The sequence below is a fragment of the Argiope bruennichi genome, chromosome 3 (genome assembly GCF_947563725.1).
Source record: "Argiope bruennichi chromosome 3, qqArgBrue1.1, whole genome shotgun sequence".
Lineage (NCBI taxonomy): Eukaryota > Metazoa > Arthropoda > Arachnida > Araneae > Araneidae > Argiope > Argiope bruennichi.
The window spans coordinates 11,814,818-11,833,641 of NC_079153.1; the positions used below are offsets into that span (position 1 = coordinate 11,814,818).

Genomic DNA, 18,824 nt, shown 5'->3' on the forward strand with positions numbered 1-18,824 from the left:
ACCAAATCTTTAAGAAAAATGATGTTAGAAAGCAATAATGTGTGATATCACATCATTTAGAGCTATTATTCATCCCTTGGCAGATAACAAAGAATTACTCTACATTCTTAAAGAGTAACTAAAAGTTTCAATTTATGTACAAGTGCATTCCAAAATAAAAATCCTACAATACTGCAGGATTTAAGGGGAGGAGAAACCATAATTCTATTTATGGAAAATCAGTTGCTTTTTTTACATGCACATTAACCACTATATACACTTAGCATTTTGCACATAATGAATTTCATTCCACACAAAGACATATTCACAGGTTATAGAACAAAGTGCTCAATTACTAACTATAAAGCATCAGAATTCTGAGAATAAACCATAGGATATATGAATCTACTAAGAAGCTATCACACTGTAATTATTTTTTAATTATAATAAATATAATTACACCAAAAATTCATTTAATTATTTAAAACTATTATAACTAATATATTTTTGCACCTTTTCAGTTCATAAAAATCAAAATAGGACACTTAGGTTTAAATTGTTAGCAATCCAATTTTCTTTCAATTTTTAATACAATTCACAAATATTAATTTAAGAATGTTAAAATGAAAAAAGCACATTTAATATTATTTCATTCTTTAGTATAATTACAGAGAAAAAATATTCTATATTTCATGAAACCTAAACAGTTATCTAGAGGGAAAAAAGAAAAAGTAAGCACCAGTGTGTTTTACACAATTCATACACTATGTTTGCTTTTCAAATACAATTCACATATATTCATTAAAGAATATTATATTGAAAAAGAATAATTAAAAAAATCACTCCAAAAAATTATTTATTTATTAAAATATTCATAAATTTAAAATATTTTTGAATCCTTTCAGCTCTGAAGAGAAATACAAATAGGATTCATAGGTTTAAATTATTAACAATCCAATTTTCTTTGCATTTTTAGTACGATTCACAAGCATTCATTTAAGAATATTAAATGAAAGAAACATTTAAAATTATTTCATTCAGTAGTATAAATATAGACAAAAGGTTTTCTATTTTTCATGAATTCTAAAAAGTTGTCGACATAAAAAAGAAAAAAGTGAGCACCTATATTGATATCAGAGCATTTTACACTGCTCACAGCATACACTATGTTCATTTTTCAAATACAACTCATAAATATTTATTGAAGAATATTAAATTGAAAAAGAATTATTAATTTTTTTTCTATAATATAAATACAAAGTAAGATATTTTTTATTTCATTAAATCTAAATATTTGCATATAAAAAAAATCAGAACAATAAAGAGATTAGAGATTTTTACACATTGTATGTCATGGCTATTTTCCAAAACATGATACAAGAGAAAATATATCTCTTTTTTAAAAAATCAAACTTATATAAAGTAACAAAACTTTAAAAATGACTTTTAACATTTGGAAGCATGGGTAAAAGTAGATTTTTTTTAAAGCTCTAAAAGTACTTAGAAATTATGTATAAAAAGAATACAGAAAACTGCATATATATGCAATAATGTATACAGTATGTGTACATAATTTAAGAAAGTAAATTTTAAATTGTTAACTCAATAAGACACAAAAATAAAGAACTTTATAAACATCTATTATATTTTTTACAAAATGTTTACAAACAAGTATTGCAACAAACTTTGAATACAAATGGGTAAAATACCTGTTTGCTAAAAATTTTTTAATACATATTTAAAGCAATATTCAAAAAGTTCAAAATTAATGCAGCAATTTTATACAAAACTATATTTATACAAATGATATGCAATTACCTCTACTTATGTATAAAAAAAAATCTTCACATTTTTACTAATTTTTAAATTTTTGAAGCATTTCAAACATTTTTAAAACTTTTACAGCCAGTAACATTTAAATTCCATCACTTAAAAAGATGCAATATCACATACATCTCTCATGATTGTAGAAATAAATTCTATAATTTCAGCCAAAAACTGTAGCTAACAGAAAATACTATATATATATCCAGTCAATAATAACAAAACATTTTTACCAAATAGCCTTAAATCTCAAAAAATAAAACAAGGTTTTTTTTAAGTAACAAATACAAATTTATAGTCCATAGAAAGTTTAAATCAGTTAGTTTTATTATGAAATAGAATCTACAGCTATGAGGGAGAAATAGATTAAGACAACAATTAAATTGAGCAACAACAGTAACAACAATGATTTGGAATTTAACGATAGATATCTTGGGTAATGTCATTTTTAAAAACATAGTAAAAATGTTAATTTTTCAGGTTTTAACAACTCTAAAATTGGTTAAAAACTTTAGCTCGACTTTACATAGTGTTTGCAGATTTTCACACTATTATACTCAAAAATCTTAAAATTGAAAGACATAACAATCAAATTTAACAGTAGGAAAATTTATGTTAACAAAATTTACATTTTATTTCCCAAGACCATAATGAATAAAGGAATAAAATTTCAATTATTGAACATGGGTATAATACTTGAATATTTAAAGACTTTAAATTAATAAATTTTTGAAGTCAATTAATGCATTTGTGTACATAATTTAATTTTCTATAAAATAATCTTTATTTATAAAGAAAATTTTAAAGTAAATTTTTTAGCTTACTTGCAACATTAATGTAAACATTTTCTTAATAAATTTTATATGTTAAATATTCTAATTAAATAAAAAAAAAATAAAAAAAAAAATTTAAGAGATGGTTAACAATAAGAATTGTTCTATTAAAATAATAAACAAAAATGAGCATGCCAAAATATAATACTCCTCAAGTTTTATCACAGCTTATTCTGAACAACATTTGAAAAGGTTGCTTCTCTAGATATGTCTGACAATCTGCAGAAAATAAATGCGAGTTGAAAAAGTACACAAAACAAACGTAGGGCATAAGGGTATATAATTTAAAATTATCTATGAAACACACTGCATATAGATCATTTATCACTGAATTATTTCACAAATACATTTTTTTTCCTTTCATAAATGTCTTTTTATAAAACATACCAAATAAATCCTACATAATGAAAATTTACATAATCCTACTTTTGCATTAAATGAATGCTTTGGTCATTATAAAAAATTACTGAAAAAGGAATCTAATCAGTTACTTTCTTCACTCATCTTCTGATTAAAGCAATAATCATTTTCATAGTAGTTATCATTTGTATCAATTATGTAGTTAAAATTCTAAAAGCCAATCATCTATCACCATTTCATAAAAAGATCATTTTCATAATCTGAATTATAGATTAAAGAAATTGGTAATTAATATATTTTTATCAATAGATTTAGATATTTCTCAATAAATTTAATTTTATCAATAAATGACAAATTGATAAATAAAATCAAATATTTGATGTAAAAATCAAAAGATGAGTGAGTACAAATGGGGGAAAAAATAAAGGCAAATAAACACATATACTAATATACATCTGGAATTAATTTTTAAAATGTCTTACCATTATACATAACAGTAATGGAATGCAAACAAATTAAAAATATTTTCATTCAATATAGATAAAAAAAATGTACATCTTTTCAACCAGTAACTTACACAGTTTCAACAAGTATAATACATAATGCCATGGCAGTGTATACACAACTGTCTCATAATCAACATTTACATAAAACTATTGTCTCCTTCAATCTAAAGTGTCTTTATGTTGAGCAAAGTGCAGTAACAACTACACAGAAGTGACCCTAAAATTTTACAAAGTATGTTGTAAATGTTTCACTTCAAAAAAAGAAAAAGAAAAAAAGAAGAAGAAGCATTGTAATCCTGGATCCTTAGAGCAAGAGGTAGTTTGAAATCAAATTTCAATTCTTTATCTTTAAAAATTGTTTTTATTTCAGTAAATTCAGAAAAGTTCTACTTAATTCAAAGATTTATTAAAATGGGAAGAAAAAAACTTTTTAGAATCACAACAAAATTTTAAAAAAAAAATCATGCTGTAAAACTCACAATTGTTCTCTCAGAGACTTTCCTTAAACATGCATTTGTTATTAAACTGAACAGAAGAAAAGACGTTCCTAAAACAAGGCAAAATTACATTTGAACAGTTCTTCACATTAGCACATAAAAGAAAAATTACACAGATCCACAAACTTAAGGTTAAAAAAATTGCTTTTGAATAAAGCAGATGTCCTGGACAAATACAGTACACAATTGATAATCTAGATAATAATTTAAAAAAAAAATCGATTACCAATGTTCTGCTGTTATCAGTAAAACCTTTTAAAATCTTTTGAAAATTGCTTTGGCACCCACTGAGTACAACCTGCATAGGAAATACATTTGTAAACCTAAATTGGGTCATTGCATTTGCGTTTTTGCTTAAAAATGTCTTTAAACCAAAAACATAATAATAAATAATATTCCTTAAGAGAAGAAAAAATTCGACCATCCCTTTAGTAGACATTAGAAGCTTCCTTATACTCAGAGCCTTCTAAGGTAAAGAAGTCTTCCAGTTTCCACTGCAAGGTCTCGAAGGTGGGTCTTTTCATGGGATCTTTATGCCATGTCTCGAGCATAATTTCATACAGGGCAGCAGGGCATCCAGGGGGACAGGGCATTCGATAGCCATGCTCCACTTGGTGAAGGACTTCAGCATTGGTCATTCCTAAAGAGTGAATCAAAGATATTAGAGAAATTTATAATAGAAAGCCATCATAATAACACCCCATCCTCCAATCCACAAAAAAGGTGAAAATATATTAAGCATAGTATCAAATCTAACATCTAAACAGACAAAATAATGCATATTTCAAGATTTTTGATATTTTGCAATGTTTTTAAACTAAATACAGAATACATTCAGTTAAAAAGTTGTATGTCAATGGCATTAGAAAAACATATAGTTAATATAGAAATACATTGAACTCAAACTTAATATGTTGCTTCATGCAATAAAATAAAACATTCAAAATTGGATCAAAAATGGTAGAATGAAAATTACACAAACAAACATTAATTTAAAACACAGATAAAAAATCTTTACATGTTAATAAAAATATAATCTAAATGAATTTCTAACCACTGCATTTCTCACTTTATCTTTTAAAAGCTTTTAAATACTTTTGAAGAAATTATTTAGGCATATCCAATTTAGAAGAAAGAACCATTTTAATATTGCAAAGACAGTAAAAGGTATAACTATTGCCCTATCAATAAGTTTATAGTTAAATAACAAAAAAAAAAAAAATTTGCTTCATAGAGGATAAGCAGTTTCTAGCTCTGCAAAAATTGGAAAAAAGAAAATGGAAGTACCTGGATAGGGTATTCTTCCATAAGTAACTAATTCAGTGAGCAGTATACCAAAGGACCAGACATCTGATTTAATAGAAAATTTGCTATAGTTTGCTGCCTCTGGAGCAGTCCATTTAATGGGAAATCTAGCACCTACACGAGCTTCGTATTCATCCTCCTAAAAACAAGAAATAAAATGGAAATAATGTAACAAAAATATTGTATAAATGGCTAACAAATTGAAAGCTAAATTATGACTAAACTAGACACTTTGAATCTAAGTAATAAAAACAAGCACTGGCATTCAAAAAAACTTCAATAATTTAAAATTTGGAAAAAATATAATAAATTTAATTAAAAAAGTTTTAAACAAGCTTTTATTAAAGTATTAAAAATCAAATATTTAAATGTCAGTTATTTTCCACTTCTAAGTCTTTAATTCATTATTATATATAATATAGAAATTTGAAATAAAAATTTTCCTAAATTTAATATTGAGATCGATAGTTTTTAGACAAAATTAATTAATTAATTGGTAATTAAGTTTGGAAAATAATGAAATAGTATGATGTCAATGAGAAAAAACGAGTGTGTGGAAATTTCAAAACATATATATTAAACAGTGTTTCATAAGTAAAAAGACTGTGACCAGCCATTATTATTTATTTTTGACTGTGATCAGCCATTATTATTTATTTTTCTAATTATTTTTTGTTCTAAAAGTCGCAGGTCACAGTATGTATCTACCAGATATGAATAAAATATGTTTATATTTGAATCGAAATAAAGTTTTTTTATACATTTTATTTGAACTTAATTATAAATTAGTATAATATTTTTGAAGTCATAATTTTCAAATAATCTGTTTGATTTAAGATCATTTTAATTTTAATTCTTTTAGATTTCAGAGCTCTCTCTTCAAAATTTATATTTCAACTTAGAAAATATTCCTCTAATTAAAAACTAACAAATGGGATCGAATCTTATCACAGCCATAGAAAATATTACCATATGCAAGTTGTTTAAAAATAAATGCTTTATTTCTTAAGAAATAATTTCCGGTTTTCAAAATAAGAATTTAAAAAAAATTATTCAATAAAATAAACTCGTTCTCTTATAAATTTAAAATAATACTTATGAAAAAAATATGGTAAGATGGGTGAATATTTCAAGAAAACTAATTTAAAGATAAAAAAATATATTCACAGTACCTTTATTAAACGAGCTAAGCCAAAATCTGCAATTTTAACTATATTATTTTCTCCTACAAGTATATTTCTTGCAGCTAAGTCTCTATGTATATAGTTCTGAGATTCAAGATATGCCATTCCTGAAGCGATCTGTGCAGCCATATCAATCAATTGAGGAAGTTTCAAAGCTCGAGCTTTTCCTGGATATGACAGAAAAATTTTATAATGAAACTCATTTCCAAAACTAAATTAATAAATAACAATATCTAGAAAGTTTAATTTTATTATTTCTAAAAAAAAAATTAAAAAAAAATATGCACAAGAAACAACAAATACTATAAGTAAATGTTTATGACAGAAAAAGAATACTATGTATTTTAATTGTGTGTTTAAGAAAACTGATACAACAGTTATAATTTCCATAAGCCAATCACAGTATACAGAAAAATAAGTTTTAAAACTGATTAGTATAGGCAATACTATAATTAAGGAGATTTGCTGGAATAGCCCTTAAAAAGAAAATTAAGGCCAAGTAATAAGTATATATATATAAGTATATTTTAACAATACAATAGATAGTTCGTTATATAGTAAAAAATAAGTAATTTAGTATATTTAATGTTGGTTCAGGCATATAGAAATAAGTTATAATTTGATCAATCAATGAATCAAGTGAAATAAAAGGATACACCACATAAATTTACAAAATAGATTCAATGAAATGCAAATTTATAAAAAACAAAAATACATTTCTTGAATAATAAAAATATACAAGTGCTACCAAGTATGACAGGTACAATAATAGCAAGCAAAATATATAGTGTATTAAAAAAACCTTTGGTGTAAGGGTTCAAAGGATTTGCTGTCTGAAGCAATACATACTTTGCATGTTGTTATTCAAACAAATGGATTTTATGTTATTGTAAATTTATATTTTATTAAATCTATATAGAACTTTTTAACTGAATTATTCTTTTCTTCTATTTAATGCATTGACAAAGATTCAACCCATAATAGTAAAAATAAAGCACTTTTGTAAGCCTTACCTAATCTTAAAGTTTGTAAACAACTTTACAGGACACCCTGTACAAAATCTACTTGATTTAAAATATTCATTACTAGAGGATTTTTTTCTATAATTAATACACAATGAATTTAATTTTTTCAAATATGTATGAACTAAAAAATAAAGCAGAAAATTTACCTGTGCATTTATTATAAATATAGAGAAAATATAAATGTTTATTTTCTCTTTATATAAAGATACGAAATTATAACTGTAAATATTGTGACATGACTTACATAAAAACATATCAAGTCTTTTTATTTACATATATACATACAGGATAAATTTTTTAGAATAGTCAATGAAAATGGGTTGAGATGAATTTTGATGTCTCTGTTATATATATACAGCAAACAAAAGTTATGACACAGGAAATAGTATTATTCAAGCAATGAGGAGAAAGTAATGTGTTTACACATTCATACAAAATAAAATATAAACTATAAAGTTTTGAATGAGAAAAAGTATTAAAAATTATCTTAAATATTCGATTCTGAGCTATGCATATATTAATAATAATAAATTACATAAAATTGTTGTTGTTAAAATTGTTACTTTCATTTTGAATAATGAACAAAATTAAATTTAAAAGATATTATTATCTAATTTATGAATTGTTTCTCTAACAGCTGAGGATATAAACAACAAAATCCATACCCTGCAAATATTCTAATAAACTTCCATTTTTCATCAGCTCAGTAATAATGTAAATAGGTTCTTCTAAAGTGCACACAGCATAAAGTTGAACCAATTTCTGATGCCTCAGTTTCTTCATTATTTGTGCTTCAGCTAAGAAGTCCTTGGGATCCATAGTGCCTACAAACAAAAGTTAAATTAAATACACTAGTAACTACAAATTTTTTTTTTAATGACAGAAATTTTTTAAATTTTGACTGATTTTTTAACAATAAATATGATTTACAAATATTCAATACATTAATACTGTTCTTTTATATGCGAATCTCTACTACTAATAAAGATGAACACACATGGGTTGATGCTCAACTGGCCAGAACATTTGACCTGCAACTACCTTATAGGATGTGAATACGAATCTCAGTGATTTTTTTTAAATTTTAATTTAAATTTCAATTAATTAAAAATTAACTGTATTTTGGTGTTCTTAAATGTTATCTTCTGAGAATATCAAAGCACAAAAATGAATTTTGCATTGTTTTAAAATATTAAGAAATTGTCTATTTAATTACATTAATTTAATAATTGTCCGAATTGCGTTAAATGTTGGCAATTTTTTAAAAATATTTTTTTTTTCCTTTTCAACAATAAATTACATTCTTACATTGGAATTCAAAATATTTTCATTATTTCATCTAGCATTTAACTGCATGATTTTCCTCCATTGTTGAAAGCCAAGGGGAAAGATTTTGTTTAATATCTGTATCAATTACAAGATAAATAAAAAAAGGGAAGTTAAAACAATACAAAATTTCGAAGATAAATGAACCGGATATTTACATTTTTAATAACACTATGGTGTAATGAGCCTGTCTACATTAGAAAGGTTTATGCATATTAACTGTAAACTCAAAATTTATGTAATACAATTTTTTAAAAACATAGCTTTAATGTCAAACAATTTTGCAGAATGAGGAATATGAAATAATACATAAACGATTTATTTGAAAATAAACATAATTAATATTCCTTGCGACCAGCTGGTCGTCTGAGACGACTAGTAAGTAATAAAAGCAAACGTGTTATGCAAAATTTCATTAAGTTCACAGGGCAAATAAATAAATAAATAATAATAATTAATTCAAAAAATTAATTCTCAAATTTAATAAATGAGAAAATTATTACGAATAAAAGTTCCATCAGCGGGGGGGGGATCGGAAGGAGGGGAAGAAATCTATTTTTGTTCTGGATAAATTGGAATGTAAAGATAAATGTTGCATAAGAACAACTAAAAAAACCTACTTAAAGGCAGGTTTTAACCACCCAAATCTGTACTTCGATTACGAGAAAGGAAATCGCCGTTCAATCAAAGGAGTTCTATCTCCCCTTCACGGGATATTATTGGTTAATTAACCGCCTTACTTCCGTCAAGTGCGAAGTAATGAAAAATTATTTTGAGATTCTCAGCGTAAGTAATCGTTGCTGTAACCTGATGAGTCATGCATACATGAATACCTTCACAATTTAATTTGACAATTTTTTATGGTAACGTAAATACAGTACACACCCGACTATTCGGCCTAGTGTGGCGGAAGAGAAGGCTGGATAACAAAAAAGCCGGACAGGCCGGAGTTTTGCGAACTCATTTCTTTGCCCACCAACAAAGTTTTCTTATACCAAAACTCATTGTTATTAAAAGTATTATCTCACTTCTTGTTGAGTACAAGGACTAAGGACTCCATTTATCTCAAAACACGTAGAAAGTGAATTTACGAATATTGTAAAACATACTATGCAGTTATAATCAGGAATAGGGCAATAATTGATGTCCATTACACACTGACGAACTAATGAAAAATGAGCAGAATGCTGCTCTTTTCTTGTCACAACTTGTATTTTGCGCATGACATGTAGCAGACGCCCGCTTCTAATGTCTGAACAATGTTACCAATGCAACGCCTTGCTTTTCTTATTTCATTACAATAAAAGAAAATTAAGCTGGATAGTACGGAAGCCGGATAGTCGTGAATCGAATATTCAGGAATGTACTGCACTAAGTGATACTGCCAGTAGTGATAAAGAGAAACTATAGAATCTTTCAAATTAATATTATATATATATATTCATAATTTTTTGAATAGTATTTGATTAGCAATCCGATAAATAACTCACTATATTTTAACCCCTAAATAAAATCAAAGCTTAAAATGTTAATATGGTAAGTTAAATAATGAAAGGTGTCATTTCCAGTGATAGAGTATCTCTACAGAAAAACAGCACGTAGCATTCTATTGAATATTTCAATGCAATTATAAGGAAGAAAAACAAATTATTACCAGTTTTCAATGTTTTAATGGCTACAGGGGTTGTGTTATTCCAGAGTCCTTCCCAGACTTCTCCGAACTGCCCTTGGCCCAGTTTTCGCACGAAGTTGAGGGAACTTCTGTCAATCTCCCAGTGATCTCTGGTGTTGTGAGACAAACCACCCGTAGTGGGTTTCTCAACCTGTTTCGCAAGACAAAAGAATAAGATTGCGCTTTTCTACGGAATGATAAAGTAATAAATGGAAAATATCACTGGGTGCTGTTTTCTTTCTAAAAAACCAATTAGTAAATTCTAATGCTTTGATTAAACACGCTTTGGTACATTAGCACAGTACATCATTGCTTGTAACATAATTAAAGATGCTTTGATGTTATAAAAGAAAGAGAAATTCCATGTCATTTAAATTCCCAATTTAATAAGGTAAAAATATATTTGAATTATTTGCATTTAAATAATTTGATGAATGAAACTACTGGTACACTATGAATGTAACTGAAATAATTATACCAAATAAAAGACAAAGATAAAAAGCCGAATATATTTTATTACAATATCTATGACGGATATTCGAGTCAGAGCTTTCATAAGCAATTTTACAAAACTTGGTATTTTATTCCATTAATTACTTTCTCATGCAATAGTGCCTGTTTAACCTTTTATTTACCGACAGTACTTTAAAGGATCGTTTAAATCCGGCTGATATCTTCACAATACGACATTTTTTTCTGAAAATATTTGAAAGAATACGAAGAATGTATTTCCGATATAAAACTGCAGATATCAACTAAAAAACGTTAAAAATCTTTTATTATTAATTTAATTATTTTAATGAATTAAAAAGTTTTTTTTTCTTCTTCCTGGATTTATTCTTTACCAAAACTTAACTAAGGCTCAAAAATAAATTACAAAAATTGATGGTAAAATAATTTAGTAAATAAAGGGTTAAAGAATAAGTTCTCATCAAGGAAAATTTTAAAAAAACATTATAATTCGATTTTTGAAAATTATCAAAAAAATTTCAAAAGACTTAAAGCAATTGTACATCATTACAAACTCAATTATTTTAAATGTAATGAAAAGTTCATCACCGCTGATCCTAATTAACTCAACTGATGCATAAATAAAATAAAAATATATTATAACATAAGATGCGTATTGCTTAACTCCAACTGCCAAAATAATAATAGAAATCCAACAGGAAAAAAAAATGAATTTGATGATGTGTTTTTTAAATTCAATATACTTAACTAAAAACTTAATTTCCAATCGCCCTTATGATTATAACACACCTCATATTCCTTGGCTTGGAAATTTATTTAATATGCATTTTTTTTAAAGTATTAAATCGATTTTATCAAAAAAATTTAACTTAAAAATAATGAAAACGAAATGAATACCTGAATACACGGCTTTCGTAAATTGACACATAATCCATCAGCATCTTTGCTATAATGCTCCACTAATTCCTGTAAAGTTCGGAAAGCTGTCCTTCTGGCTATGAAGAAGCCACCTTCATCTAGCTGTCGAATTCTGTAATGCTTCACTGTATCTCCATCGCGCACTGAAATTTAAAATCAATATTTTATCATTATTTGTGTAAGGAATAACTCATTAATCAAACATTTTCAGCAAAATCGCAAGGTTGATTAGCTGAAAAAAAACAAAAAAACTTGCAAGTTTGAAAAATTGTAATAATCTTTAAAACAATCACGCTACTCATAATTTACTTACAATAACCGACATCGTTTTTTTTCTTTTTCTTTTTTATGCTTATTTAAATTAGAAATACTACTAAAATACTATCTCCTTCCCTTCAAGAGTAAAAGCAAAAAAATATCTTGTGAAAATGAACGTTTTGAAAAGAAAAAAAAGTTTAATGGTTCATAAATTGTATATACTACTATATACTGTTAGAAATATGCGCTGTATATCTCTGCTGATAATAAAGACGTATGTGTGTTTGTGTATGTATTGGCTGGCATTCTACAAGTCAGGCTGTTGGACCTAGATCTACAAATTTGGCACATGTGTCATTTGAAGATCGGAAATGTGCATCCTAGAGTGATTTTTTTAAAAAAAATCTGAATTATTATTGTAATTATTTACAAATTAGACAACCTTTTTGTTTTCAACACAAAAATGGCTTTTGTATTATCTTAAAATTTGAAAAATATATATATCTTTCCAATGACAGCAATTTAATTGCAACACTGGTTTTATTTTTTTTTTCTATTTTTAATAATTTAAAAAAAAAATTAAGATTTTTTGAAAATTAAGTTTTTTTAAACAATATACTTTATTGTTATGAAGAACTCAAATCGTTTGTATTGTTGCTATAAATATTTCATCTTGATTTTTCTTCCATTGTTGATGACGGAGGTATGAAGACATGGGATATTTTTTCATGATGAGTCAGAATGCTTCTTAATAAACATCTTGAAATATTATTACAATTAACCTGTGAATTTCATTAGTAGCCAATGAAGAAAACATGTTGAAGTATGCCCATTTTTAAATAATTTTCAAAAGAAAGATTTTATAGTCATTGAGGTTTAATCATTTCTATTTTAAATTAAATTGTGAAATTTTAGATCAGATACAGAAAATTAAGGAATTCCGTAGAATGATGTAAGGTTTCTTTTACTGTACATGTTATGCATCTATCAAAGCTTGGAATTTAAAAATATTTTATTGAGAAAACAATTAACAGCAAGCTACATAAAATATTTAATTAAAAATTTAGCAACCAGCTGGTCGCCAAAAGCATTAATATATATACATATAAATCAATTTATTTAAAAACATTTATAAAGTGAATTCTAGACAAATATAATTAGCAGCCATTGACAAAGAGTTTGCATCACCTTCAATTAACATTTATTTTATTCATTATTATTTTAAAAGATTGAAGGCACTTGCATTTTCAACTTAAAGATAAATTTCGTCACACAGGATACTCATTCATCGCAATTAGTCGTAGTTTCACTTCATCATTCTTTAATTTTCTAACTTATTGTAAATGCGTAAATGATATGTTACGTTTATTAATTACGTTATAACGTAGTGTAAATTTAGATAAAATCTTTTTTTTAGAGAATTATATATAATTCCAATTTAATCTTTTTCTACTTCAAAGGAAGCAGCTCTCAGTAATACAATGATATAAAATTTTGGTTTCAATCGATTGGGGAAAACGCATCTAAACACAAATTCACCTTTATTAAAAAGTAAGGTGATAAATTTTTGATGAGATCGTAGAAGCTAGCTTTTGAAAATTCTTAATCAGAATCTTATATTTAGAAACATTAAATAAAATAACCATTAAAGAAGCTAGTCCTTAAAAACCATAATTAAAAATTCTATAAACAAATACAAGAAGAATAAAACAGGTTTTAAATGAAAAAAAATTTTCTAATCAAAATAAGTGAGAATAAAGCTGCATTTTCAGCACTGCTGACCTGAGAGAGAAAAGTCGTTTCTCCTGCTCTCGCTGTCTCTTATCAAGAAAGCCCCGTGTTCGTTCTCGGGGAGCAAAAGCTTCTTTTCCGCTTCAATTCGCTTGATTTTTCCAAAATACCATCTAGAAAAAAAATAAATGACACACTCTTGAATCTTTTGGACAAAAACAAATATTTTAAATGGAACAAATAATAATAATTATTATCATCATCAAGGTAAAATGAGTTAAAGAATAAAATAAAAAGGCGATGAAAAAATTAAACCTGAAATCAATATATTTTAGCAGTAATTATCGGAAAATTATACACTTCTGCTTACACAAGCAAAAAATGAAATCACAATTTTAGATAGCAGTCATAATGGTTATAATAACGCTTTTACCATTATAAGTTAGAATTTGTTACATATTTGTATTTAACATTACTTCAATAAAAAAAATAACATTAAAAAAGACTACTGTAATTCCTTAAATAATAAATACAAATGAAATAATATATAAATGATTAAAAAATGTAACCCATTTCTGATGTAATTTATTTTTGTCAAAAAGAAGATACAAAGTTATGGGTACAGATTAAATGACTCCAATTTCATTCAACTAGTTCTAGAATTCGAAACTCAAAAAATGAGGAACTTAGATTTTGACAAACTTATGGTGATGTGCAAAATAATTTTTAATTACAATCCGCAATTTTTTCTTAGATTCGTTAAAGAGTATTTAAAATTTTGCATACTGTAGCTTTAACTATAGTCTTATAAATCGTTTTCAAAAATCCAATTACTGCTAAAAGAATCAAAAAGAGTTCCGGCTCTTTATATTAATCGAAAATAAGCATACTGGTTAAATCTTGAGTAATATTATTCTTTAATAATTTTGTAATTTTTAAAGGATTATATAAGTATTATTAATTTTATAATCATGAGTGAAACCGGAATTTCAAAACATGAGCGATGGTGATGGAAATCACATTTCGATACGAAATTTTTATAATAATAATAATAAATGTGTTGTTTTTTCACAACGAAGATATACAAATTATCTATAGAAATATATTTTTTTTTCTGAGAATTCTTCTCTAAGAAAAACAAATATTTACCACGTTTTGATTATTTGTTGTTGCTTTCATTTTTGAAACTCTGCTCATATTATATATATAATATGATTATTCTTCATATAACTAAAGAATACATTTCTTAAAAAAATATCGTATCGAATTGTTGCTGATGTTATGTAGAATTTAATGATGCAATACTAAAGACCCTTCTGTGTCAACGCTGTCTTATTGAATGTTTATATCTAAAAATAATACTGATACATTTCTATCAGAAATTGCCAGACAACAGCTATGCTCATATGAAAAGCATTTAATGGCAAAATAGCGTGCACATTACCACAACCGACTGATTCACCGTGGCCTAGCAAGACACATTCTTTTATTTATTTACCATTAGAGACTTCCAAGAAAAACTCGACCTCGCCCAGCACGAATAAGACAATAGCCTCACCCATAGGCAGAAAACCAAACAAGAAAAAGATTGCAGAACTTGGTTCGTTCCGTTTCCTGCCATTCTGAAACAATGTCAGCTGATGAAGTGGTGCCGCAACTTAAGAACAATAACGGACACCAACACGAATATTCTAAGTAATATCACGTACTTAATAGCAACACAAAGCTCAATCAAAAGGCATTCGATTCAGCACTGATAGAGCTAAGCCCATTTTTGGGCCCAGAAATCTGCTTTTAATGAAGACGAACCATCAATGAAATTACAATGCCAGACAATCGATCAGTTCCATTGATCTTTTCTTTTATTTTATATTCCTTGACAATTCCTGATAACAATGCACATTCTTTATTAATTATCAGTTTGAAATTTGTGTCAGAAAATAAAGAAGAAAAAATATTTGAACCTTCATATAAGTAAAGATGCCACTAATTGGGCAAATATAAAAATCATACAGTAAATTGGCACAAGAAAATAAAAACCTTAAAAGAACATCCATTAAATAATCCAATTTATTTACAAAAAGATAATGAAGTCACGATAAGATATATTTTTTTTTAGAAACGGATTTAATGAATATGAGAAATAATCTTCAGTATCAATTTCAGTAACTTGATCCAATTTATTATTAATATTACTTCAGGCGTTTTCATCAATAGAGACGATAAAATAAATTTGATGACGAATTTCATGAAACCATTACTTCAGAATACTCAGCAAGTATTTAGTAATTTATGTTTATGTAAGACTAGCCGCCTTTGAAACCAGCCGGTTCGCCAATCTTAATGCGATTCCTGCTTTAATAGCTTCTTCATCAAAATATTTTAAAACTTCAAATTTTGATAGTCATATAATATTATAAAGGCCTTCAGTTATAACTTAATATGTATCTCTCTCATTTTCTGTTAGCTCCCGTAGAATTTATACTTTAAATTAAAGTGGAAATGATTAATCTGCAATTAATATAATAATATTTTTTACTCAAACAAAGTATTTTTTTGTAATATGATTACTGAAAACAGTCACTGGGCGTTTAAACTTTATGGGCACTAAAGAATATCTTTCTTAATTTATGTAATATTTCAAGAATTTGTCAACAAAATTTTCTCAGATTCATCATGACCAGATCGATTCATTAACAATGTTTCATTTTAAATGCATCAAACACTAAGAAAATAAAACGAATCGTTTAAAATAATCGGTTGAAAACAGGTTAAAAAAAAAACTACTTAAAAAACGATGTACTTAAAACTATAAGCATATACAAAAAATATATACTAACATAAATACAATTTAATTACAAAAGCATGCAACTAACCTAAAAATAATTTAAATCAAATCCGCAATTAGTCACAACAATCAGAACACAATGCGCATGCGTGAATTTTCAACGTCAGTTACGGTATCGCTAATGCGTGAATTTTTCTACGCCAGTTGGGGTAACGCTATGCAGATTAGACATTTTTAATTTCCTTTATTCTGTGTTATTTTAATTGAAAAGTACTTCAGAATGAATGTGAAAGATCGATTCATTAACAATGTTTAATTTTAAAGGCATCAAACATTAAGAAAATAAAGAGAATCGTTTGAAATAATCGGCCGAAAAATGTTAACCCTAGCCTCATTACTGTTGGGAAAACAAAACAAAACTGAAGCCTTACTCATTTAGCGGTGGAAAAAAATGGAAGATTTTTTGGCGGGAAAGTTAGTTTTTAATTAATAATTAAAATTCTAATTAAAAATTCAAAAAAAGGGACCCCAGGTACACATTCCCGACCTCTAAGGGTAGCTGTAGGTCAAATGGCCTGGCCTGTTGAGCACCAACACACACACACACACATTGAGCTTTATATATAAGTATAGATTAGTAAGCCATCTTATATAAATGGCCAATATTTTTTCCAGACTTTTTTAAATCTTCATCTGCCATTCTGGATAAGATCAAAAAATAAAATATAAAATCGTTCACGGCCAGTTTGGTTTTAAAATGCAGATCTCTTTATCAAGGAAATGTAAAGTATGAAAACAAATATGTATATAAACTGCAATAATTCTTATTTAAAGTAAATTCTTTTTTAAAAATTCGTTATTCTACAGCTTTTCTTATAGTAATGCAATACACTCCCGAGTATCAGTCCTAATGCGGTCGAAGGACAGGCCGGATAACAAAAAGGAGCTTAGGCCAGAGTCCTATGCATTCAGTTCTTTGCCCACCAATACCAAAAGACAAAGTTTTTATATCAAACCTCACTGTAATAATATGTATTTTCACACTTCTGATTGAGTACTAAGTCCATCATTTATCTCAACGTGAACGTAGCCGCGGCCCGGCCAATGATAGAAGCAGTTGCCGCCGGTAACCCTTCGAGTTAAAATAGAAGGCTCTGTACCGGTATATACTGCACTGCACGTTTCAAAAATTTATGAGAGGAAAAGTAAGTTAAAGGATATAAACTGTTCACATCTTAACAGATCTATAATACCCAACTTAAATGCAGGAAACACAAACAAAACATAAACGTAAATCGTAGGCCTAATTCTTAAGAAAATTGATTCAAACTGATTTTATTTTTCACTGATAAATGATTCCAGATATAAAAAGGTAACTTTAAAATAAGTCAGAAGTTACAGTTTATAGGTTGGAAAAGTCCTTAATAGAATTTAAGATTATCTTCCTCATTTAATTAGAATAAAAGAAAACTAGGCCGGATAGCACAGAAGGCGGAAAGTCGCAAACCGGATATTGGGGAGCAAACTATATATAAAGAATTTTACTTATTAAAATTATTTAATCTGAATTCTTATCTTTATCCAGAATTGAAATTTTAAATGCCTTGATTTACATGCCCGCCTGGAAGTTTTAAGATCTAGGAGAAGGTGAGCGAATATCGCGCAGTGGACGGTTTTCGCTCACAGCTGTTTTCGGTAGTTAGAAGCGTGGGGTGATGCTTTGGTTGGACCACACCATATTATGGAAGGAATCGCGTTCATTCTTCGACTTTCTTATTTCTCATCACTGTTCGAGAATTCTCGAACAGTGAATGACGCTTTTCTTAAAATTTAGAATCTCTGGTTTTAAAGACAAGCTTCTTTTAGAAAATAGTAATAAAAAATTTCATTAACAAATATTCTTAAGAACTGTCATTTTTCCTTAAAAAAACGATCTATTTTTTTTAGTGAATTTATCCATTTTAACCGAATCGTGACCTGTTGAATGAATAAATTCCAAATGTGGATTCAGCGCAAATTGGAGAAGTACACCGAAACAAAAAATGCTTTACCTAATGGGTATTTATTAATTATAAGCGACATAATTACAAAAACTACTTGGGCATGCTTAAGTATCTGAAGTGATACGAATACGGACGGAAATAATG

General features: G+C 27.0%; 1 protein-coding gene across 1 annotated transcript in view; it reads right to left on the reverse strand.

The window, feature by feature from the left end:
* Positions 1 to 1,445: 1,445 nt before the first annotated feature.
* Positions 1,446 to 18,824, reverse strand: part of LOC129963401 (tyrosine-protein kinase Src42A-like) — a 79,537-nt gene continuing 62,158 nt past the window's right edge. The window contains exons 2-8 of the mRNA XM_056077751.1: positions 13,941 to 14,062; positions 11,880 to 12,043; positions 10,494 to 10,662; positions 8,179 to 8,337; positions 6,477 to 6,655; positions 5,287 to 5,443; positions 1,446 to 4,639 (exon numbers count right to left, since the gene is read on the reverse strand). Of these exons, the coding sequence (XP_055933726.1) occupies positions 4,428 to 4,639; positions 5,287 to 5,443; positions 6,477 to 6,655; positions 8,179 to 8,337; positions 10,494 to 10,662; positions 11,880 to 12,043; positions 13,941 to 14,062 (1,162 nt within the window). The 3' untranslated portion in view covers positions 1,446 to 4,427. The remainder of the gene's footprint in view (positions 4,640 to 5,286; positions 5,444 to 6,476; positions 6,656 to 8,178; positions 8,338 to 10,493; positions 10,663 to 11,879; positions 12,044 to 13,940; positions 14,063 to 18,824) is intronic.